The sequence below is a fragment of the Hemiscyllium ocellatum genome, chromosome 19, assembly GCF_020745735.1.
Source record: "Hemiscyllium ocellatum isolate sHemOce1 chromosome 19, sHemOce1.pat.X.cur, whole genome shotgun sequence".
NCBI classification, from domain to species: domain Eukaryota; kingdom Metazoa; phylum Chordata; class Chondrichthyes; order Orectolobiformes; family Hemiscylliidae; genus Hemiscyllium; species Hemiscyllium ocellatum.
In genome coordinates, this window is record NC_083419.1 from 67,272,687 (window position 1) to 67,299,431 (window position 26,745).

General features: G+C 45.3%; 1 protein-coding gene across 1 annotated transcript in view; it reads right to left on the reverse strand.

Annotated features, from left to right (window-relative positions):
* LOC132824782 (transmembrane protein 178B) overlaps nucleotides 1-26,745 on the reverse strand; it is a 341,382-nt gene that overhangs the window by 19,945 nt on the left and 294,692 nt on the right. Inside the window, exon 3 of the mRNA XM_060839516.1 lies at nucleotides 22,376-22,513. Coding sequence (XP_060695499.1) covers nucleotides 22,376-22,513 — 138 coding nt within the window. The remainder of the gene's footprint in view (nucleotides 1-22,375; nucleotides 22,514-26,745) is intronic.

Here is a 26,745-nt window from a genome sequence, read left to right on the forward strand (position 1 = left end):
CACTTTCTCCGGCCGTTGGCCAGTGATCCACCCACTTTCTCCAGCCATTGGCCAGTGATCCACCCACTTTCTCCACCATTGGCCAGTGATCCACCCACTTTCTCCGGCCGTTGAATGTGGGAAAACCTGGGGTAAGACTATCAGGAACTTGAAGTCCTTTACTGCAAGGCCAGGCTCGACGGGCAAAGTCAGAAGTCACATGACACGAGGTTATAGTACAACAGATTTATTTGAAAATATAAGCTTTCAAATAGCGTGATGGGGTAGCCACACCTCCATGGCCACCCAACTACACTCTTGGAAATTCCACACATGGGTAAGTGTGAAGAGGCAGAGGGGCCTCATCAACACGCTTTTGGTTCTGAGGTTTGTTGGTGGTCCAGACCTCTGAGCTACAACTCACTCCAGGGTCTGGCTGGTTTTGACAAGTTACAGTCAGCTGCATATCTGGGATGTTGCTGTAAAAAGAGCTCACCAAGAAAACCAGGCAGTAGTTCAATAACCTTCATACACTTTGCCAATATGCTATTTCTCAATGAGACAGTCATGACGATTTCTGGATTTGTGTACAGAGGAAACTGAGCTCAGCCTTGGCCTAATATTGAATGAGAGAGTGAGAGAAAATCAGCACGAGTTCCCTCTCCCAAGCATTAACCACAAGTCATCTGCCAGAGGTAAACATCTCCCTTCTTCCCTTTCAATTCTCCCCCTTCTCTCCCCACTCCAAATCCCTTACCTTCTTCTAACCCTCTCCCTGAGCTTCCCATTGGCCCTTCCTCCTCCTGCGCTCCCCATACTCTTTTTCCATTCCCTCCCTCATTCGCCTACTCCTCTTTTTCCAACTCACCCACTGTGCTGCTTTCCTTTATCTCCCTCTCTCTCTCTTTCTCACTCCTCCTCCCTCTTTTTCTCACACATTTTCTCTTTCTCTATCTCCCTTCCTCTCTCTATCTCGTCCTCTCCTTCCCTCTTTTGCTGCCCTTTCTGAGCCCTCTTGCTTTTTTTTCTCTCTCCCACCCTTCTGTAGCAGTGAGCGTTAGGAAAGGGAATCTCTTCCAGTTGTTGATTAAATGGATATGATCAGTAGCAAAAGAGGATCTGAATATGTCAAGCACCTACGGCACTCAAGATTCTGAATAAAGATACTATTAGCAAAACACCTGATGAAAAAGCAGAACATACTTGGCTCACAGACTAATGTTCTCACACTGACACTCAGACTGACACTCTCACACAGACTGACAAACTGACACTCACAGTCTGACACTCTGACACATACTGATAGACTGACACACTGACTGAAAAACTAACACTCACACAGACTGACACTCTCACACAAACTGATAGACTGACACTCACACTGATTGAAAAACTGACACTCACACAGACTAACACTCACACATAGACTGACAACCTGACACTCACACAGACTGACACTCTCACACAAACTGACAGACTGGCACTCACATAGACTGACACTCACACGGACTGACACTCTCATAGACTGACACTCGCACATAGACTGAAAACCTGACACACACAGACTGACACTCTATACAGAGTGACACTGACACAGATTGACAGACTGACACTAACATAGATTGACACTCTCACACAAACTGATAGACTGACACTCACACTGATTGAAAAACTGACACTCACACAGACTGACACTCACACATAGACTGACAACTTGACACTCACACAGACTGACACTCTCACACAAACTGACAGACTGGCACTCACATAGACTGACACTCACACGGACTGACACTCGCACATAGACTGACACTCTATACAGACTGACACTGACACAGATTGACAGACTGACACTCACATAGACTGACACTCTCACACAGACTGATAGACTGACACACAGACTGACACTCACAGACTGACACACTCACACAGACTTACAAACTGACACACATAGACTGATACTCACACAGACTGACAGTCTCACACAGACTGACAGACTAACACTCTCACATAGATTGACAAACTGACACTCATATAGACTGACAGACTGATACTCACACAGACTGACACTCTCACACAGGCTGACAAACTGACACTCACACAGACTGACACTCTCACACAGACTGACAGACTGACACACAGACTGACATTCTCACGCAGATTGACACTCATACAAACTGACAGACTGACGCACTCACACAGACTGACACTCTTACACAGGCTGACAAGCTGACACTCACACAGACTGATACTCACACAGACTGACAGTCTCACACAGATTGACAGACTGACACTCTCACACAGACTGACAAACTGACACTCATATAGACTGACAAACTGACACTCACACAGACTGACACTCTCACACAGACTGACAACCTGACACTCACACAGACTGACACTCTCACACAGACTGACAGACTGACATTCTCATGCAGATTGACACTCATACAAACCGACAGACTGACGCACTCACACAGACTGACACTCTCACACAGTTCGACAAACTGACACTCACACAGACTGACAGACAGACTGACACTGTCACACAGTTTGATACTCATACAAACTGACAGACTGACACTCTCACAGACTGACAAACTGACACTCAAACAGACAAACACTCTCACACAGACTGACACTCACATAGACTGACAGACCAATACTCACACAGACTTACACTCTCACACAGTTCGATAAACTGACACTCACACAGACTGACATTCCCACGCAGGCTGACAGACTGACTCTCACATAGACTGACACTCTCACACAGACTGACACTCACATAGACTGACACTCTCAAACAGACTGACAGACTGACACTCACACAGACTGACACTCTCACACAGACTGACAGACTGCCACTCACATAGACACTCTAACACACACTAATAAACTGATACACACAGGCTGACAGACTGACACTCACACAGACCGACAAACTGACACTCACACAGACTGATGCACTCACACAGACTGACAGATTAACACACAGATTGAAACGCTCACGTAGTCTGACACTTGCACACAGACTGAGACTCTCACATTGAGTGACACTCTCACATAGACTGACACTCTCATACAGACTGAAAAACTGGCACTCACACAGACTGACACTCTTACACAGACTGACACTCACACAGACTGACACTCACACAGACTGACACTCACAGATTGACACTCACAGATTGACAGACTGACATTCTCACACAGACTGAAAACCTGACACTCACACAGACTGACACTCTCACACAGACTGACAGACTGACACTCACAGATTGACAGACTGACACTCTCACAGACTGACACTCTCACACAGACTGACAGACTGACACTCACATAGACTAACACTCTCACACAGACTTAAAACCTGACACACACAGACTGACACCCTACACAGACTGACAGACTGCTGCTCACACAGATTGACAGACTGACAGACACATAGGCCGACAGACTGACATTCACACAGACTGACACTCTCATACAGACTGATACTCTCTCACAGACTGACACTCTCATATAGACTGAAAACCTGACACACACAGACTTACACTCTACACAGACTGACAGAATGATGCTCACACAGATTGACAGACTGACACTCACACAGGCTGACACTCTCACACAGACTGACAGACTGACACTCTCACACAGACTGACCCACACACAGACAGACTGACACTCACACAGACTGACACTTAGACTGGCAAACTGACATTCACACAGACTGACATTCTCACATAGACTGACAAACTGACACTCACACAGACTGACATTCTCACACAGACTGACAGACTGACACTCACATAGACTGACACTCTCAGACTGAAAACCTGACACACACAGACTGACACTCTACACATACTGACAAACTGACACACAGATTGACACTCTCACACAGATTGACAGACTGATACTCATATAGACTGACACTCACACAGACTGACACTCTCAAACAGACTGACAGACTTACACTCACATAGACTGACATTCTCACACAGACTGACACTCTCATACAGACTGACAAACTGGCACTCACACAGACTGACACTCACACAGACTGATAGACTGACACAGACAGACTGATACTCTCTCACAGACTGCCACTTACACAGAGTGACACTCATAGACTGACAACCTGACACTCTCATGGACTGACTCTCATGCAGAGTGACACTCTCATACAGACTGACAAACTGGCACTCTCACATTGAGTGACACTCTCACATTGAGTGACACTCTCACACAGACTGACACTCTCATACAGACTGACAAACTGGCATTCACACAGACTGACACTCTTACACAGACTGACACTCACACAAACTGATAGACTGACACACACAGACTGATACTCTCACACAGACTGACACTCTCATACAGACTGACAGACTGACACTCTCACACAGACTGACACTCACAGATTGACAGACTAACACTCACATAGACTGACACTCTCATACAGACTTAAAACCTGACATACACAGATAGACACCCTACACAGACTGACAGACTGCTGCTCACACAGATTGACAGACTGACAGACACACAGGCTGACAGTCTCACACAGGCTGACAGACTGACATTCACACAGACTGACACTCTCGTACAGACTGATACTCTCTCACAGACTGACACTCTCATTCAGACTGAAAACCTGACACACACAGACTTACACTCTACACAGACTGACAGACTGACACTTGCACAGACTGATAGACTGACACACACAGACTGATACTCTCATACAGACTGACACTCTCACACAGACTGACAGACTGATATTCTCACACAGACTGACAGACTGACACTCACACAGACTGACACTTAGACTGACAAACTGACACTCACACAGACTGACAAACTGACACTCACACAGACTGACATTCTCACACAGACTGACACTCACATAGACTGACACTCTCAGACTGAAAACCTGACACACACAGACTGACACTCTACACATACTGACAAACTGACACACAGACTGACACTCTCACACAGATTGACAGACTGATACTCATATAGACTGACACTCACACAGACTGACACTCTCAAACAGACTGACAGACTTACACTCACATAGACTGACACTCTCACACAGACTGACACTCTCAAACAGACTGACAGACTTACACTCACATAGACTGACACTCTCACACAGACTGACACTCTCATACAGACTGACAAACTGGCACTCACACAGACTGACACTCTCATACAGACTGACAAACTGGCACTCACATAGACTGACACTCTCACACAGACTGACACTCTCAAACAGACTGACAGACTTACACTCACATAGACTGACACTCTCACACAGACTGACACTCTCATACACACTGACAAACTGGCACTCACACAGACTGACACACACACAGACTGATAGACTGACACAGACAGACTGATACTCTCTCACAGACTGCCACTTACACAGAGTGACACTCACAGACTGACAACCTGACACTCTCATGGACTGACTCTCATGCAGAGTGACACTCATAGACTGACAGACTGACACTCTCACATTGAGTGACACTCTCACACAGACTGACACTCTCATACAGACTGACAAACTGGCATTCACACAGACTGACACTCTTACACAGACTGACAGACTGACACTCACACAGACTGATAGACTGACACACACAGACTGATACTCTCTCACAGACTGACACTCACATAGACTTACACTCACAGACTGACAGACTGACACTATCACACAGACTGATACTTACACAGACTGACACTCACAGACTGACACTATCATAGATTGACACTCTTACACAGACTGACACTCTCACACAGATTGACACTCTCACACAGACTGATGGACTGACACTCACACACAGACTGACAATCACACACAGACTGACACTCACACAGACTGACACACACACTAACTCTCTTACAGACTAACACTTGCACACAGACTGAAACTCTCACATAGACTGACACTCTCACACAGACTGAAATGCTTACAATGACTGACAAGCACACACATAGTTGACACATCCTGACGAAGTTTAACACTCTGTCACAGAAACTGATACACCTCCACACAGAATGACTCTCTCAAATTGACTGACATACTCTTGCACAAACTGACAGTGTCACACAAACTAACACACTCTTGAATGGACAGACACTCTTACAGAGACTGACACACACAAATTTGACACGCATACACAGACTGACACATGCACCGACTGACACACTCTTCCATAGACTGACACACACAGACTGTCAATCAAACACACTGAAAATCAAACACAGACTAATCCAATCCCAAATAAGTTTGATACACTCTTGTATAGTGTTGCATGTACACTCAAACCCAAACTCACACACAAATGGACACAGTCTTACACAAATGAGCATGCACTCACACAAGATCTTACATGAATCCACAGAGACTGATACACTCATACACAGGTATATGTACACACAGAGACTGATACACTCATATACATTTAAATACTATACACATAGGCACTGACTCATATACACACAAATTCACAGAATCAATGCCCACAAACTCCTAGCTATAATTGGGTGATTGCCAAGTCCCATGTGCTTGAAAATACACATTGTACAGCTTGGAGGTATCGCAAGTTCAAGGTTCCCACTTGGCTGGTTTGTCGTTGCTGGAAATGATTGTGATCCTGACAGTGGAAGACACAGGAGATGAATCTGTGCTACTTGGGACTGAGTCATAGATGTAGAAGTTGCTTAATGATCTTTAATTGCCTTCAAAATACATCACTTGAAATTGCTTGAATTTGTTTAGATAAATGCAGAATGTCTTGACCTGGATATTTTCATTCACGGAAAGAGGAAGAAATTTCACATTTTCATGAAATGCAATCAAATAGGTTTTTAATGTGAATCCATCGAAGTGAGAGCAGTTCAGTTCCTTAGAGGGAAATTCAGAAATACTAATGGCTGGGCAGCGTTTGGTTTGAGAGCTGGGTCTCTCCATGATAAGGAGTAAATGCGGTCCACCATACAGACCGGAGGATCATAGCCTGATCTCCAATCTGTGTCAATAAGGGAGGGTCAAACTGACCTCAGCACCATCGGGGCAGGATAAGAAACAGACAGTCAGTGGAGTACACCAGAGGTAGCAAATTCTCTTTGAGCCACACCCCGTCCTGCTGTGGAAATATGTCGCTGTACCTTCACTGTTGCTGGGTCGAGATCTTGGAAGTTTCTCCCTAAGGGAACTGTGAGTCTACTGACAGCACGTGGACTGCATTGGTCCTAGAAGGCAACTCACCACCACAGTTAGGAATGGGAAATGGGTCACTCAGTGATGTCCTCATGTCCGTGAAAGAATACAAAACTCCTTAAATCAATGTCCTCTGCTTCTCCATTGGTGCTATATGGCATCAAGTTGCTGTCGCAAAGGATCTCTATAGTGTGGAAGCAGGTCATTCAGCCCACTGAGACCACCCTGACCCTCCGAAGAACAGCCCATCCAGACCTAACCCTATCCCTGTAACCCAGCATTTCCCATCACCAACCGGCTAACCTACACACCTCGGACTATGAAAGGAAACCTATAGAGACACAGGGAGAATTTGCACACTCCTCACAGTCACCCAAGGGTGGAATTAAACCTGATTCCCTGGTGCTGTGAGACAGGACTGCTCACCGCTAAGCCACCCCACATTCTGTTATCCTTGCTGGGACAGACTAACGAAACTCTGCCGTTTTTCAGGTCAAGAGCAGCGAAGGCTCTCTGCAAGTGAGATGTACAGCAACATCCAACAATTATTCTGGAATCTAAAATCCATGATGGGCCAACAGCAAAATGTCGCTGTGATTATACATGAAGCAGATGACGGGAGAGTACGGCAGATTAGAAGTTGTATCTGAGAGGATGAGATAATCCATTCAGTATGCAGCAGCACTCGCTCTCTCTCAAATCGTCAATCAGACAGGCTGAGATTCAAATAAAGCAATGAGGAGTATGGTGTAGGATTGATGGCTGCAGCACAAATGGAAATGTCCATACAATAGCTGGCCCCCTTCAGGATCTGTTAGTGATGTCTCTGAGAGTGTATGTGTGTGTGTGTGAAAATCCTTTTTTTCTGGATTTTCTGACATATTTATCAATCAGCTTAATTAGATGGGAATAATCTGTTGGAAGAGAGAAAAAAAGAACAGACATACCAAGGGATTCATTTAATTAGGATTCTAGAGCGTTAATGAGATAAGGGGATTATTCTGAAATGGACAAGGGGATTGAAAGATTTGACACGTTTATGCAGAAATGTCACAGTCATCAAAGCAGGAGAAATTATTCTTTCAAATCCTGAATGACAATAAAACCCAAGTGAGCCGTGGCCCTATTTTTAGAACGCTGGGTGTGCAGCAATCTTGGAGCTTTAGGTGAAGTCACAGATCAGAGCAGAAACAAGTAGGCGAGCACGGTTTTTCGGTGAGACACTGCCATGGATAAATGGGGAGGGGAGAGGGATACCTCCCATTCTCCTTTTCTAAGAAGGTGGAATCACTTCCATCTGTGAGTGGGAAAACAGGTCCTTGGATTAACATCTTGTCAGAAATAGTGACACCACTAAACTAAACATGCCACACTCCCTCAACAGTGCACAGATATGTTGGCCAAGATCCCCCCCCCCTCACCAGTAAGATGGTGGACCAGATCCATTCACCTCCAACTGACACATTTGAGACAGTTGAAGTGCCCATGGGTACTTGCAGAAGTGTGAGGAACAGCAATCTGGGCAAAGTAACCAGAGGGTTCCTTCCTGGCATGTGGAGAGGACTGGCAATAGGACTGAACAAAGAAATTGGTCTTCAGTGTAACATCCTTACGGGCTTGAGGAGCAACAATTTCAGAATGTAACCCCATGTCGAAATATTCTCAGTGTTTGTGTAGGGAGCAACAGCCACCAAGTGGAGAAAACCGTTCCTTCAGCATCACACTCCATTATTTTGAACCCTTCCTGCCTGTAATACAGAAGCAACAGTTCAGATTGTGCTGTCTATGATTCCTGTAATACAGGAGCAACAACTCTGACTGTACTGTTCATGATTCCTATAATACAGGAGCAACGCCTCTGAATGTACTGTCCATGATTCCTGTAATACAGGAGCAACACCTCTGACTGTACTATCCACGATTCTTGTTATACAGGAGCAACACCTCCGACTGTACTGTCCATGATTCCTGTAACACAGGAGCAACACCTCCAACTATATTGTCCATGACTCATCTAATATAGGAGCAACACCTCCAACTGTACTGTCCATGATTAATCTAATACAGGAGCAACACCTCTGACTGTACTGTCTATGATTCCTGTAATACAGGAACAACACCTCTGACTGTACTATCCATGATTCCTGTAATACTGGAGCAACACCTCCGACTGTACTGTCTATGATTCCTGTAGTACAGGAGCAACACCACAGACTGTACTGTCCATGATTCCTGTAATACAGGAGCAACACCTCTGACTGTACTGTCTATGATTCCTGTAGTACAGGAGCAACACCACAGACTGTACTGTCCATGATTCCTGTAATACTGGAGCAATACCTCCGACTGTACTGTCCATGATTCCTGTAAACAGGAACAGCATCACCAACTCTCCTGGCTATTATTTCTTCCTTTACAATCAGTTTTGGATGTTGCCAGGCTGATAAAGGTTAAATCACTACAGCCCTGCCAGACCATAGAGCTGCTCTCTCATTAGAGAGAGATGACTAGTGGGAATTTAACTTAATGGTCATTATGCCTCATGCAGGGGAGAGACTGAGAAGCAGAGTTCTTCATGGTAACCTCAGCCAGTGCAGGAACTGAACTCACACTATTGGCATCACTCACCAGCTATTCAGCCGACTGGGCTGACAATGAATACGTTTCCAAAAGAGGAAACCCCCTCCACACCACCTCCAATCACCGTGATGAAAACAACATTCATTACAGCAAAGTATTTGTTTCCCATTCTGAGCACTCCAAACAGTGATATCATCAACTGTTTGAGCTACACACCTAGGAGACAGATAATAGGTTTATCCATAATCCCACAGTGGAAAAGAAAATGTGGTTTCAGTAGATTGTGATAACAAAACTCAGTGGCTTCAGTCAGTGTCACTATCGTAATGACTTTCTCACCTCTAACAGATTGCAAAAAAGAAGCATTGGAAAGCAATCATGTCCATATCACTGGCATTGCATGTGGGAGGGAACGTGCTAAAGAGGGAGCTAAAAGAGACTTAGAGGTGTTAGTTGAGTCATTGCTCACCAAGTCCTCATGCCCTGGTCTATCTGAAGGTATTGTTCAGTCAGGTCAACCTTGAGGTGAATTGCCCTCGCATGCTGAAACTTCACATAGGTCATCCTGCTGACACAGAAAGTCAGAGACAAACAAATTGCAGACGCTGGAACCCAAAGGAGACATTCAGGAGGCTGGAAGAACACAGCAAGTAGGCAGCATCAAGAGGTGGAGAAGTCAACACTTCGGATGTAACCCTTCTTCAGGATAGTGTTTCACATCTCTACACTTCCACGACATTCTTGAAAGGGCTGTGTAGTGTAGTGAGCAGGCAACTGCAGTGATGTTATCAAAATAGTACATGCACAATGGTTTGGTAATTAAAACTGGTAGGTTGAAATCTGGAAGATTGGATCCAGAAGATGGGAGACCAAGCATTAGAACAATATTTTGCATTCCATTCTGAATTACAATGGGACCCTTTTTAAAATATTTATTCACAGAATGAATAACGAGCGAGAGAATAGGGCCTCTCAAGGATGAAAGTGGACATGTATGTGTAGAATTGCAGGAGATGGATGAGGTCCTCAATGAATATTTCTCCTCTGTCTGCTGAAAGACATGAAGACTTGGGAACTTAGGGAAGTTTGTGGCTATATCTTGGGGGCGGACATATCACAGTAAAGGAGGTGTTGGATGTATTAGAATGTGTGAAAGTGGATAAATCTCCTGGACCTGACTAGGGTTGACCTGACTGAACAATACTTTCACCAAACTCATCTCTGCATACTTCGACACGGTCCTGACCCCCTTAGTCCAAGAACTCCCCACCTACGTTCGGGACACCGCCCACGCCCTCCACCTCCTCCATGACTTTCACTTCCCCGGTCCCCAACGCCTTATTTTCACCATGGACATCCAGTCCTTGTACACCTCCATCCCCCATCACGAAGGACTCAAAGGCCTCCACTTCTTCCTTTCCCGCTGTACCAACCAGTACCCTTCCACTGACACCCTCCTTCGACTGACTGAACTGGTCCTCACCCTGAATAACTTCTCTTTCCGATCCTCCCACTTCCTTCAAACCAAAGGAGTAGCCATGGGCCCCAGCTATGCCTGTCTCTTCGTAGGATATGTGGAACAGTCCATCTTCCGCAGCTACACTGGCACCACCCCCCCACCTTTTCCTCCGTTACATCGATGACTGTATCGGCGCTGCCTCGTGCTCCACGAGGAGGTTGAACAGTTCATCCACCTTCCACCCCGACCTCAACTTTACCTGGACCGTCTCAGACTCCTCCCTCCCCTTCCTAGACCTCTCCATTTCTATCTCGGGCGACCGAATCAACACGGACATTTACTATAAACGAACCGACTCCCACAGCTACCTAGATTACACCTCCTCCCACCCTGCCCACAATAAAAATGCCATCCCATATTCCCAATTCCTTCGTCTCCGCCGCATCTGCTCCCAGGAGGACCAGTTCCAATACCGAACAACCCAGATGGCCTCCTTCTTCAAAGACTGCAATTTCCCCCCAGACGTGATCGACGATGCTCTCCACCGCATCTCCTCCACTTCCTGCTCCTCCGCCCTTGAGTCCTGCCCCTCCAATTTCCACCAGGACAGAACCCCACTAGTCCTCACCTACCACCCCACCAACCTCCATATACATCGTATCATTCATCGTCATTTCTGCCACCTCCAAACGGACCCCACCACCAAGGATGTATTTCCCTCCCCTCCCCTATCAGCATTCCAAAAAGACCACTCCCTCCATGACTCCCTTGTCAGGTCCATACCCCCCACCAACCCAACCTCCACTCCCGGCACCTTCCCCTGCAACCACAAGAAATGCAAAACTTGCGCTACACCTCCCCCCTTACTTCCCTCCAAGGTCCGCCCCCACCCCCACTCTGGCCTATCACCCTCACCTTAACCTCGCTCCACCTATTGCATTTCCAACGCCCCTCCCCCAAGTCCCTCCTCCCTAACTTTTATCTTAGCCTGCTTAGCACACTTTCCTCATTCCTGAAAAAGGGCTCATGCCCAAAACGTCGATTCTCCTGTTCCTTGGATGCTGCCTGACCTGCTGCGCTTTTCCGGCAACACATTTTCAGCTCTGATCTCCAGCATCTGCAGTCCTCACTTTCTTCCTGACCAGATATATACAAGAACACTGTAAGAGGCTAGAGAGGAAATTGTGGGGGCCCTGGCTGACTTTTTTGCATCACCATTAGTCGCGGATGAGGTCCTGGAAACCTGGAGGGTAGCGAATATTGTGCCGTTATTCAAGAAAGGCTGCAAAAAAAAGCCTGGGAACTATAGACCAGTAAGCTTAACATCTGCTGGTGGGTAAGTTACTTGAGAAGATTCTGAGGGATAAGGTATACGTGCATTTGGAAAGACAGGGTTTAATTAGGAGTAGTCAGCATGGCTTTTAGTGTGGGAGATCATACCTCACAAATTTGTCAGAGTTCTTTGATGAAGTGACCAGGAAGGTTGATGAGGGCAGGGCAGTAGACGTAGTCTATATGGATTTCAGTGAGGCTATTGATAAGGTTCCATATGGTAGGCAGCTCTGGAAGGTTAGATCGCATGGAATCCTGGGCAAACTGGCAAATTGGATACACAACTGGCGTGATGGTAGAAAGCAGAGGGTAATAGTGGAAGGATGCTTGTCAGACTGGGGGCCTGTGACTAGTGGGGAGCTTCAAGGGTCAGTGTTGGACCCATTACAGTTTGTCACCAAAACGTGTGGTGCTGGAAAAGCACAACCAGTCAGGCAGCATCCAAGTAGCAGGACAGTTGACATTTTGAGCATGACCTCTTCACCAGGAAATGGTAGCCTGCTCCTCGGACACTGCCTGACCGGCTGTGCTTTTCCAGCACCACACCTTGAGACTCTAACCTCCGGCATCCACAATCCTCAATTTTTGCAATTACTGTTTGTTATCTGTATCAATGATTTGGATGAGAATGTATTGCTGGAATTCATCAGAAATGAGGAAAGTGATGAAGGGCTTATGCCCGAAACATCGAATTTCCTGTTCCTTGGATGCTGCCTGACCTGCTGTGCTTTTCCAGCAACACATTTTCAGCTCTGATCTCCAGCATCTGCAGACCTCACTTTCTCCTTTGGATGAGAATGTACAAGACATGGTTAGTAAGTTTGCAGATGGTATCGGGGGCAGTGAGGAAGGTTATCAGAAATTGCAGCAGGACCTTGATCAGCTGGGGAAGTGGCTGAGAAATGGCAAACGGAGTTTAATATAGATAAGTGTGAGGTATTTTGGAAAGTCAAATCAAGGTAGGAGTTTCCTGGTGAATGGTAGGGCTTTAAGGAGTGTAGTGGAGCAGAGGGACCTTGGAGTTCAGGTCCATGGTTCTCTGAAAGTGGAGTCACAGGTAGATAGGGCAGTGAAGAAGGCTTTTGGCACTTTGGTATTGAGAATTGAAGTTGGGAAGTTATGTTGCAGTTATACAGGACTTTGGTGAGACTGCACTTGGAGTATTGTGTTCAGTTTTGGTCACTCTGGTATAGGAAGGATGTTATTAAACTAGAAAGAGTGCAGAAGAAATTGACAAGAATGTTACCTAGTTTGAGTAATAGGGAGAGGTTGGACAAGTTAGGACTTTTTTCTTTAGAGTGTAGGAGGCTGAGGGAGGTCCTTTATAGAGGTGATTAAGATCATGAGAGGCATGGATAGGGTGAATGCACTCAGTCTTTTTCCCAGGGTTGGGGAATCAAGGACTAGAGGGTATCAGTTTAAAGTGAGAGGGGAAAGAATAAAAGGGAACCTGAGGGGCAACGTTTTTACACAGAGGGTGGTACACATATGGAATGAGCTACCAGCAGAAGTGATTGAAGCACGTACATTAACAACATTTAAAAAGCATTTGGACAAATACATGGGTAGGAAAGATTTAGAAGGATATGGGCCAAGTGCAGGGAATTGCAGTTAGTGTTAAATAAGGAAATGGTGTTATTCAAACAGGCTGCTTTGTCCTGGATGGTTTCAAGCTTCTTGTGTGTTAGAGCTGTATGCATCCAGGCACCCGGGGAGTATTCCACCACACCCCTGACTTGTAAATGATTGATATTGAGGAGACAGGAAGTGAGTGACTCGCTACAGCTTTCATAGTTTTCTGACCTGCTCCTGTAGCCACTGCTGTAATATGGCTGATCCAGTTCAGTTTCTGACCTCCACGATGTTGGTAAGGGCGGAGGTGAAGTAGTGATTGTAATGCCTCTGAATGTCAAAGAGTAATGGTTAGGTTCTCTCTTGTTTAATTGCCAGGTCAGTTAGGAGGTGTGAATGCATGTTGCCATTCAACAGTCCAGCCTGAATGCTGTCCAGGTGTTACTGCATATGGCCATAAAATACATCAGAGTTTGAGACCACAAGGACATAAAACCATAAAATCTCGCAGCAGAATTAAGCCATTTGGACTGTCAAGCCTGCTCTGCCATTTGATCATGGCTGATATGTTTCTCAACCCCATTCTCCTGCTTTCTCCCCATAATCCTTGATCCCCTTACCAATCAAGAACTGATGTATTTAGAAGTTAGAAATTGTGCAATCATTGGCAAACATCTCCATTTCTAAATTACATTGGAATGAAAGTTATGGAGGAAGCAGCTGAAGATGGCTGGCTGTCAGACACGACAATGAGGAACTCTGGCAAAGGTGTCCTGGAACTGAAATGACTGACCTCCAACAACTTGGGTTTGTGTGTGGCCCAGATGCTCTAGAATGGCTGTCTTTGATAGACTTCCTGCTGAATGTCAAGCTTCCCAGTTCACACAGCAGCAGAACACTCTGCAGGCTGGGAATCAGGGATGTATAATATAGAGGATTAAGGAATTCCTGGTCGGACCATTGTTCTTCCAGATTCAGACAGGGAATTGTCTCTTGCCCATCCTGCAATGTTCTACAACATGGTTATTCAGTAAAGCTGGAGACAGCTCCTGTTTACAATTGCTCATAGAATCCCTACAATGCAGACAGAGGATATTCAGCCCATCAAGTCTGTACCAGCCCTCTGAAGAGCATCCCACCCGGACTCATCCTATTACCATAACCCTGCATTTTCCATGACTTAATCATCTAGCCTCCACATCCCTAGACACTTTAGCATGACCAATCCACCTAACCAGCACATCTTTGTTCTGTGGGAGGAAACCAGAGTATCCAAAAGAAACCACACAGACATGGGGAGAAGGTGCAAACTCCACACCGACAGTCACCTGAGAGTGGAATCAAACCGGGTCCCTGGTGCTGTGAGGCAGCAGTGCTAACTACTGAGCTACCATGCCAACCAGCAAGGCTGCAGAGAGTTGATGAATGGAAGGAGATTGTCAGCCACTCCTTGAGAACTATTAACCTTCACTGACATCACCACAGATTGCCTACATGAACTGCTAAGAGGGGCAACGGGCCATTTCTCCCTCCAGATCGGCCTTATTAAGTGGATCACAGCAATGCAGTGTTGTCTCTCACCACTTAATTTTCCCCTCTGTCTCTTTCAAGACATTCACCGAGTTGCACTGTCCAGTTCTTTAACCTTCTCTCATGATTGTCTCCTGTACATCCATTGATCCTACATTCTGGCTACATTCACTGTTGCTCTCTGATTTTTAAATGACAATTTAGTGCTTCCTTTCTGATACCCATTGGTATGAATTGGTCATTCTTTGTGTAAAGGATCAACTTCACTGAAGCCTCATTTGAACTAGATCAGATCAGGGAGACTGATTCGCTCTCTGGAAGGACCGGAGTTTTACCAGAATTCAACCACTTTGCTTATGATTAGCTACATCAACTTCAAATGAGCAGATAGTGCTGCATTTAATTTGCAAAGTTGCTCCGTTAGGATGTGACCCCTAGGTTACTAGTCCTGTACCAGAAGCACGAAGCGATTGTGAAAAATCTGTCTAGGTCAAATTTGCTTCATAATTCTGAAAACCTCAACATCTTGTTCCAACCAAGATAACTGCAATTTGTTCCAACACAAACTAGATCAAAGGGATAAATGGGTAAACTCATGTGACGTAGTTCTACAATGTGTGATTGAGATTGGGTTCTGGACGATCATCATAAAATTGGCTAGGGCTGGGGACACTCAATAATAGCTCTTCCCTCCTACACTTACTCTCAAAGATCTCAGTCCCCTCTGCTACTGCAACTTTAATTAAACCAGAAACTTTATTGCAAAATTAGATTTTGTTTTGGCCCATGCTATAGGAAAGGCATAATTAAGCTGAAGAGGGTTCAGAAAATATTTACCTGGATGTTACCGAGACTAGAGGGTTTAAATTTTAAGGATAGACTGGAACTTTTTGTCACTGGAGAGTTGAGGGATGACCTTACTGAGGTTAATAAAATTATGAGGGGCATGGATAATATAACTAGACATGGCCTTTTCCCTGGGGTGCGGGAGTCCAGAACTAGAGGGCATAGGTTTAGGCTGAGAGAGGAAAGATTTAAAAGGGACCTAAGGAGCAAATTTATCATGCAGAGGATGGCGTGTTTATGGAATGAGCTGCCAGAGGAAGTGGTGGAGGCTGGTACAAATATAACATTTAAAAGGCATCCGAATGGGTATATGAATAGGAAGGGTTTGGAGGGATATGGGCCAAGTGCTGGCCAATGAGACTAGATTAGTTAGGATATCTGGTCAGCATGGACGGGTTGGACTGAAGAGTCTGTTTCCATGCTGTCCATCTTTCTGACTCTATGACTCTAAGTCTACTTTGCCATTTGATCATGGCGGGTTATTTGATGTTGGGATGAAAATCTAGTTTTTTTTTCAACATAATTGTGTTGAAGATTTTAACTGGAATAGTACAGCGGATGAGGGGGTCATTTTCATGAAAGATTGGACAAGTTGAGAATATCTTGTGTTGAGTATAGAAGGTTAAGCAGAGATTTATAGAGGTGTTCCAAATCACAGACAGGTTTCACATGGATGAGAAGCAGACTATTTCAATGGAGCTGGGGAATTGGTAAACAGAGAAGTCAGGTAAAAAAAGTGCTGTCAGAATGAGACGAAAAATGGAAGCTCTTTTCTCCATGATTTGAAAGGGTGGTGAAAGCAGATTCGACAGTAACTTTCCAATGGTAATTTGACAGACAGTTGGGAAGTAAAGAGTTGGCAGGATTCTCGGGCAACAGAATGGGAAGGAGAGTTATTTGAACAGCTCTTTGGGAGAGCTGCCTTGGACGTAATGGACAGAATCAAAAACTGCTGGAACAACTCAGCACATCTGGTAGCACCTTCTGGAGAGAAAGCAGAGTTTAACTTTTCAGATCCAGTGACCCTTCTTCAGAACTGATTGTTAGTAGGTACAGGTTGGTATAAATGCTGAAGATAGGATGTGGGGAGAAGGGAAGAGTAAGGACAGTAGGAGATTGTGTCTAGAGAGAGAGAAAGAACAACAGTTGGGCAGACAAAGAGTGGGTAAAGGTCAGCCTGATAGAATGAATAGCTGTTAATGGGACAATTAGTGGTTGACAATGGGTTGTGAGTAATAACAGACCGTGTAAGGACAAAGCCTGTGTGGGGACTGGGTAAGGACATGGTAGAAGGTGCCTCAAGCCCTTCAATTGTTGAACTCAATATTGAGTCCTGAAAGCTGTAGGGTCTCCAAGCAGAAAATGAGGTGCTGTTCTTCCAGCTTTATCTGAGCTTCACTGGAGCACTGCAGCAAGCCTGTTACAGAGACATTGGCCAGGGAACAGGGTGGTGGGGTTGAAGTGGCAGGCAATTGGAAGCTCGGGTCTCTTTTGCTGACAGAACATAAATATTCTGCAAAGTGGTCACCCAGTCTATGCTTCATTTCCCTAGTGAAAAGAAGACCCACATCGTGAGCAGCGAATGCAGTAGACTAGATTGAGTGAAGTGCAGGTAAGGCGTTGCTTCTCCTGGAGGGTGTATTTGGGCTCTTAGATTGAGGAAGGAGGAAGTAACAGGCAGGTGTTACACCTTCTGTAGTTGCAGAAAAAGGTGCCGTAAGGCTGTGGGAGGTTTTGGGAGTGAGGAAGGGGTAGACCAAGATAGCCTGAAGGGATTGATCCCTATGGAAGGCGGACAAGGGAAGGGAGGGAAATACGAGTCTGGGGGTAGCATCCTACTGGAGAGGGTGGAAATGGTTAATGATCCTATGGATGTGGAGCTGCTGGGATGGTAGATGAGAACAAGAGGGATCCTATGCTTTTTTTAAAGATTAGATTACTTACAAATCCACACCGACCCGCCGAAGAGCAACTCAACCAGACCCATTCCCCTACATTTACCACTTTACCTAACACCACGGACAATTTAGCATGGCTAATTCACCTAACCTGCACATTTTTGGACTGTGGGAGGAAACCCACGCAGACACGGGGAGAATGTGCAAACTCCACACAGACAATTGCCTGAGGCGGGAATATAGTCCAGGTCTCTGGCGCTGTGAGGCAGTAGTGCTAACCACTGAGCCATCATGGGAGGGAAGAAAGGAGGTGAGGGCCAAAGTGTAGGAGATGGGTCAGACCTGGCCGAGGGTTATGTCACTCATGATGCTAGGGAATCCTCGGTTGAGGAAGAAGGTGGACATTTCAGAGACCCCCCCCCCCTCGGCAAATTTGGCATCAATGGAACAGAGACAACAGAGATGGGGGAACTGGCAGAATGGATTATCTTTACAATAAGCAGGGTATGAGAATGTATGGTCATGGTAACTATGACAGTCAGTGTGGGTTGTAGTGGATATTAATATCCAGCCTATTCAAAGAAATGGACACAGAGATGTTGAGGAAGGCAAGGGAGGACCAGGTGAAGGTCAGAGTGCAGTGGAAATTGGAAGTGCAATTGATAAACGTTTCCAATTCTGGATGAGGAAGGAATGTTGTCAATATACTGGAGAAAGAGTTGTGAATGGGGGCGAGAATAGGATTGGAACAAAGAATGTCCCACATACAACATAAAGAGACAGGTATAACTGGGGCCATACAGGTACCCATGACCACCCCTTTGATTTGAAGAAAGTGAGAGGAGTTAAAAGAGAAGTTGTTCAGGGTGAGGACAAGCTCAGCGAGGTGGAGGAGGGTGGAGGTGGATGGGGGCAGTTCAGGCCTTTGGTTCAGGAAGAAGCAGAGAACCCTGAGATGGTTTCTGATGAGGGCTGGACATGCAAAGGGATCGCAGACTCATGGTAAAGAGGAGATGGCTGGAGATCACAAACTGAAAATTCTGAAGCATCAGAAGAATCACAGGAAGTGGGAAGTGCCTGGGCAAGAGACAACATGTTCTTCACTCAATCTGGTCATAGAGTCATAGAGATGTACAGCATGGAAACAGACCCTTGGGTCCAACTCGTCCATGCTGACCAGATATCTCCACTCAATCTAGTTCCACCTGCCAGCACCTGGTCCATATCCTTCTAAACTCTTCCTTTTCATATACCCATCCAGATGCTTTTTAAATATTGCAATTGTACTAGCCTCCACCACTTCCTCTGGCAGCTCATTCCATACACATTCCATCCTCTGAGTGAAACATTTGCCCCTTAGGTCTCTTTTATATCTTTCCCCTCTCACCCTAAACCTATGCCCTCTAGTTCTGGACTCACCCAATCCAGGGAAAAGACTTTGTCTATTTATCCTATCCATGCCCCTCATGATTTTATAAACCTCGATAAGGTCACCCTCAACCTCAGACACTCCAGGGAAAACAGCCCCAGCGTGTTCAGCCACTCCCTGTAGCTCAAATCCTCCTGGTCACATCCTTGTAAATCTTTACTGAACCCTTTCCAGTTTAATAACATCCTTCTGATAGGAAGGAGATCAGAACTGCGTGCAATATTCCAACAGTGTCCTTACCAATGTCCTGTATAGCCGCAACATGACCTTCCAACTCCTGTACCCAATACTCTCTGACCAATAAAGGAAAGCATACTAAATGCCTTTTTCACTACCCTATCTACCTGTGACTCCACTTTCAAGGAGCTATGAACCTGCACTCCAAGGTCTCTTTGTTCAGCAACACTCCCTAGGACCTTATCATTAAGTGTATAAGTACTGCTAAGATTTGCTTTCCCAAAATGCAGCTCCTTGCATTTATTCGAATTAAACTCCATCTGCCACTTGTCAGGCCATTGGCCCATCTGATCAAGATCCCTTTGTAATCTGAGGTAACCCTCTTTGCTGTCCACTAAACCTTCAATTTTGGTGTCAAACTTACTAACTAAATCTCTTATGCTCACATCCAAATTATTTATATAAATGATGAAAAATAGTGGACCCAGCACCAATCCTTATGGCACTCCACTGGTCACAGGCCTCTAGTCTAAAAAACAATTCTCCAACACCACTCTCTGTCTTCTACCTTTGAGCCAGTTTTGTATCCATATAGCGAGTTCTCCCTGCATTCCATGAGATCTAACCTTGCTCACTAGTCTCCTATGGGGAACCTTGTCAAACGCCTTACTAAAGTCCATATAGATCACATCTACCGCTCTGCCCTCATCAATCCTCTTTGTTACTTCTTCAAAAAACTCAATCAAGTTTGTGAAACGTGATTTTCCATTCAAAGCCATATTGACTATCCCTAATCAGTCCGTGCCTTTCCAAATACATGTACATCCTGTCCCTCAGGATTTCCTCCTTGGTCTGCTGCATTCGTTGTTCACAATGAGATCTCCTCTTCACTGGGAAGACAGAATACAGACTGGGTGAACGCTTTGTGGAACACCTATATTCTGGTCACAAGAAAGACCCTGAGCTTCCAGTTGCCTGCCACTTCAACACCCCACCCTGTTCCCTGGCCAACATCACTGTCTCAGGCTTGCTGCAATGCTCCAGAAAAGCTCAGTGCAAGCTGGAAGAATGGCACCTCATTTTCTGTTTTGGAACCCTGCAGCCCTCCAAACTCAATAATTATAAGTTCAACAATTATAAGGCCTGAGTCCTTTCCCCCATGTCCTACACCTGAAAAGCACTTTACTCTCCACAATCCAGGAGCATCACTCAAACTCCACTCATCACCATCCCTGAAGATGTCAGAGACCAAAAGCAGTGCCACATGTCAGCCATACCTTGCCTTGGGCCCTTCAACTCATCCTGACGGTTGTCCAAGAAACAATTCTTACCAAACACTGAAGGAAGCAGTCGACAGACAAGTACACATTTCATATAGAGCACATATGCTCCCTATTATTGTGACTGTAACTGTAATCCGAGTGGTCTGGGCTGATAGGTCATGGTGGCTCAGTGGTTAGCATTGCTGCCTCACAGCACCAAGGACTAAGGTTCGATTCCAGTCTAGGGCAACTGTATGTGTGGAGTTTGCATATTCTCCTCCGGGTGCTCTGGTTTCCTCCCACAATGTGCAGGTTAGGGTGAATTGGTCATGCTAAATTGTGTGTCGAGAAGTGTGGAGCTGGAAAAGCGCAGCCGCTCAGGCTGAGGAGCAGGAGAGTTGACGTTTCAGGAATAAGCCCTTCATTAGGAATGTTGAAACATGAATATGGGGGTGGGGCTGTGGGGAAGGTGGCAGCTAGATGCAGGTGGAGGGTAATTGTGACAGGTTGGTGGAGACAGTGATGTGGATAGGTGGGAAGGAAGTTGGGTAGGTCAAAGGGGTGGTGCCGAGTTGCTAAATTGCCCATAGTGTCCAGGGATGTGTGGCTTAGCTGTGGAAAATGCAGGGTTGTAGGATAGGATAGGAGGATGCAGGTCTGTGTGGGGTGGTGTGCACTCAATGGGCTGAATGGACTGCTTCCACACTGTAGGCATTCTATGATAAAGAGCATTCATGACATGCTGCTGAATGCCAAACAGGTTTGTGAAAACTTCTAAAAACGTGAGATCAAAACTTCAACCTATTGGTGGAAAATGCAATTTTAGCCTCCAGCCAATTTAAATTCCCTTGGTTTCCTTTGTAGAAGCTTCTGTAAGGCTCCCTAATCGCTCTGTATTAAAGCTTGCATAATTTTACAGATCCCTGTTAGGTCCCCTCTCGAGCCCCTGACTTGATGAGCATTTCCAGAGAACTCTGCTGTTATTTCGGAGTTTCTATGTTCACTCTGTAACCTTGCTGTTTGGGGCAGAGATTATCGAACACACAACAACGGAGCCAAAATCCTTACCTCCCATCAGGAACAGCAAGCCAGCCACATACTGCATCAGGCCCCGATCCCAACAGCAACCCAAGATCCCGATTATCCACCCAAACAGGATGATGGCCACTGCCATTCCCATGAATCCAGCTGTCATCCGACGCAGATCTGCAATACAGAAAGGAGAAAACAAAATAAAGTCATAGCTCATTAAACATTACCAGGGAGATGTCTTTCTACGTGATGGTCTGCTGTCATAGAAATAACTATTTGACTAAATTTTTCAGCCTGTTCTCCAAAGTAGCAATGATCTTAATATCTTGGTATCTGTGCTATCAAAGCTTTTCATCAAGCATTCATCAGGACCAGATGCAAGAGTGCCAAATTACAAAAGGTCATAGCAATTTAAATGAATGAAGGAAAGGATGCTCATTGGTCAAGACACTGCCATGGAGAAACCGATGGAGGCTTTAGGCTCCTGGGTAATTCCAAGAGGTGAGAGGCATGAGCTGGTTTCTTGTGTTTGCAGAGAATGGGTCCCTGTGTGTGAATGTTGTGAATTTTGTGAGGTTTAAACCACCTTACAAACTCAGCTGATTATCTTAAATTCAGCTCAGGAGGTCATAGGTCTCCATTGTTTTTGCTATTGTAATACTGTGGCCAATCAGAATCAACTTGCCAGCCTATCAGCACACTTTTTTTCTGTAGTATGAATTGTTGTGATCGTTTGAAATTTGGTATTTTAACATTGGTCTGATGCTATCAAACACGTACTGGGACTAAATATCATTCGGTTGAAAAAATGGCAGTCCTGACAGATCAGCCTTCACACATGGACAGGCAAATAAACCCTAGCGTCACTCACTGTAAAGACAGGAAAATGATCTGCTTGCATGCGAATCATGCACGGAAGCTAGGAGCAGGCCATTCAGCCCTTCAAACCTGCTCTGTCATTCAACATGATCTTGGCTCTATTTAAAAGCCATTTTCCTACTTTCTTCCATATCCCTTATTGCCTTTAAAATCTAAAAGCAATTATCTATCTCTTTGTTGATTACGTTCAGTAGCTTGACCTCCATAGCTTCGGTGAGGGAATTCCTCAGCTTCACCATCCTTGAAGTGAAGACATTTTTCCTCATCTCAGTCCTAAATGGTCTGCCTGTACTCTCAGACTGTGCCTCCTGGTTCTAGATTCCCTAGCCCTCCCTAAATCTAGTCTGTGAAGATCTTGAGTCTTTTCCTTTTCAGACTGGGTGGGAAGATGGCGCACTCAATGGATCAACATTGGCTGACAGCCAATAGTGATACAGGACAGTTTTATGCTTATTCATTCATGAGATGTGGCATTGCTGGTTATACCAGTATTTATGGGTCATCCCTAATTGCCCAGAGGGCAGTTAAGAGCTAACCACATTGCTGCATCTCTGGAGTCACAAATAGGTCAGACTGGGTAAGGATGACCAATTTCCTTCCCTAAAAAAACATTGTTGATGGTATTTTTAAAAACAGCAAATGCATTGTTGCCATTTATCCCAGAAACCCTATTCAATTCAAATTTCGTCATCTGTTAAGGTGAGTTTGGAACACCAGATTTTATCTGGATTCCGAGACAAGGTGATATTACCCACTTCGTTGTTGTTGTCTCATGTAAATGTCAATTAAACTGCTTTGAGTTCAACAAGATTCTTGCACTCACCAAACATTTCTTTAGCGATTTCCCCCAGAATTATTGCTCAAACATACTTTCCCAAAGGCGGATTTACACCACCCAGTCAATTACAATCAGTCTTCTGAGTCAGACTCAAGAGAAACAGTTGAGCCTAAGTCAATGAGCAACAGAACACTGCTCTAGAAATTGTATTCCCTTGGCTTCTGGTCAGAAAACTAATCCTTTGATTGCCGCCAAGAGGTTTGAGTTAGAGGGGCTTGTAGCAGCTAGCTGACAGGATGGAGGATAAGAATGCTCCTTGGTCAGCTGACACTGGGAGGAAGGGTGGAAGAGAGAGGAGTTGGGCAGAATTCACACCTGGGTTTAAGAAACTTTATGAGGTGACCTGGGACCATGAACAGCAACAACCTTTTTCGTTTACCAAGGCATTTCTTAGGAGCATTATCAAAGCAGCACACTGAGACCTAATAATGGTCCATATTAGGTCAGATGACCAAATGATTGGTCAGATTTAAGGAGTTGGTCCTAGAGAACAATGCTATGAGGTAGGGAGGCAGAGAGGTGTAGAGGGGGAATTTCAGGGCTTCACATGAAGATGAAAGCAGTTAAAATAAGACGCAAACGAAGCCCCTCCTAACACCTAGTGGGGAAAAGAAAAGTAAATCTATAAAATGATGAAGACTGCAGATCAATGGCTGGGCTTCAGGAAGCTGAGGTTCAGAGGACTGACAATGCTGGGAGCTGGAATCCAGGGGCAAATCTGGGATGATCAAGTGGTGTCTCAGCATTCATGGCCTAGAGTCAAGTGAGCTACTACAGGGGAAGGGAGGAAAGACTGATGTGAGAGAGGGCACCAATCATCCTCAACATCCATTATGATTTTAATCGTTCCTCTCTTTAATGTAGCTTATATGATCTGCCTCTGCACAGCAACAAGTACATTAGAACAGATTAAAGCGACCTTCTCTCCTATAGTAAAGGTATTGAGTTCTTGCTGTGCTACTGGTCATATGGTAAACTCCTCTTTCCTTTTCAAGTGCACCCTCCCCCCCACCCCAATTTGCGAGTGTCAGTAAACTATTCAACTATTAGCTGAGCCATTTCTGCCCTCCCCAAATCTCCATGCTGCTTTTCCCACCTCTCGCTGTTGTGGGCTACCTTATGTCAGACTGTGAATGTGCAGGGGAGGGACTGGGCCAGCTCAGATCTCCCTGGGGTCCAATCCAGCACATCTCACCTGATGTTAACTAAATGCTGAATACAAAATGAGGAACAAAATGAAAGATCTTGCTGATATTGCTGTATATTACTGTGAATGAGTTCAAACTCAGAGACCGCCATTAAGATGTTTTCATGGGTAATCAACTGCAAGCCATTAGTACTGAGCTACAGGACAGTTTCTGTTATGATACTCGGATGAAAAGACTTGCATTTATGTCGCGCTTTTCATAACCACCAAAAGCCACAAAACCTTCACAGCCAATAATATGCTTTTGAAATGTTGGAACTGTTATAATGTCAGCATTGTAGCAGTCAATCATACTCCCACCGACAACTTTCCTGATGAAGGGCTTATGCCCGAAAAATCAACTCTCCTGCTCCTCGGATGCTGCCTGACTGGCTGTGATTTTCCAGCACCACAATCTCGAATTTAATCTCCAGCATCTGCAATCCCCACTTGCTCCCATCAACAACAGCATGATAATCATGACCTGATCATCTGGTATTGATAAAAGATCACCCAGAACTTCATCACATCGGTGTAATGGGATTTATTCACATTCACCTGAACAGTGTTACCAACACTTGGTGCAATATCTCATCTCAGCAACACAGCATCTCTGACAATACAACGCGTAGTCAGTACCGGAGCTGATTTTTGTACTCAGGCCCCAGAGTGGGATTTGAACCCAGAAGGTTTGTGATTCACAGGTGGGAGGGCCATCTACTAAGCCACAGCTGACTCTCCACAAGGTGCTCCAATTCTAGAGAATGCAAAGTTCAAATCCCATTGTGGCAGTTTATATGAGTGCAGCAGTAGGCAATGATTGACTGTTAACTACCAAGCATAATTTTAATTTGACACCAATTCATCATGTATTACCCTTTTTTGTTGTGTTAAAATAAGGGCCTTGCATGCGCAAGGTATTTTATGTTGAAAAAGTATAGGTACCTGTGTATTGGTATTGGTCGCTTCCAACACACAGAAGAACCTCTATTATCTGGCATTCCATTGTCTGAATATCAGATTATCCAGCAAGATTATGTGTGGGCAGCACGGTGGCACAGTGCTTAGCACTGCTGCCTCACAGCGCCAGAGACCTGAGTTAATTCCTGCCTTGGGCAACTGTCTGTCGGAGTTTGCATATTCTCCCTGTGTCTGCTCCAGTTTCCTCCGGGTGCTCCGGTTTCCTCCGGGTGCTCCGGTTTCCTCCCACAGTCCAAAGATGTGCAGGTTAGGTGAATTGGCCATGCTAAATTGCCGATAGTGTTAGGTGAAGGGGTAAATGTAGGGGAATGGGTCTGGGAGGGTTGCTCTTTGGAGGGTCAGTGTGGACTTGTTGGGCCAAAGGTCCTGTTTCCACACTGTAAGTAATCTAATCGAATCACAAGGTCCTGATGCTCAGCTAAACTATGTTATCTCGCATTCGGTTTTCTGGCATTTGATTAACTGAACAAAATACTCCCTGCTCCGTGTCCTTCAGATAATCAAGGTTCCCCTGTATGCAAG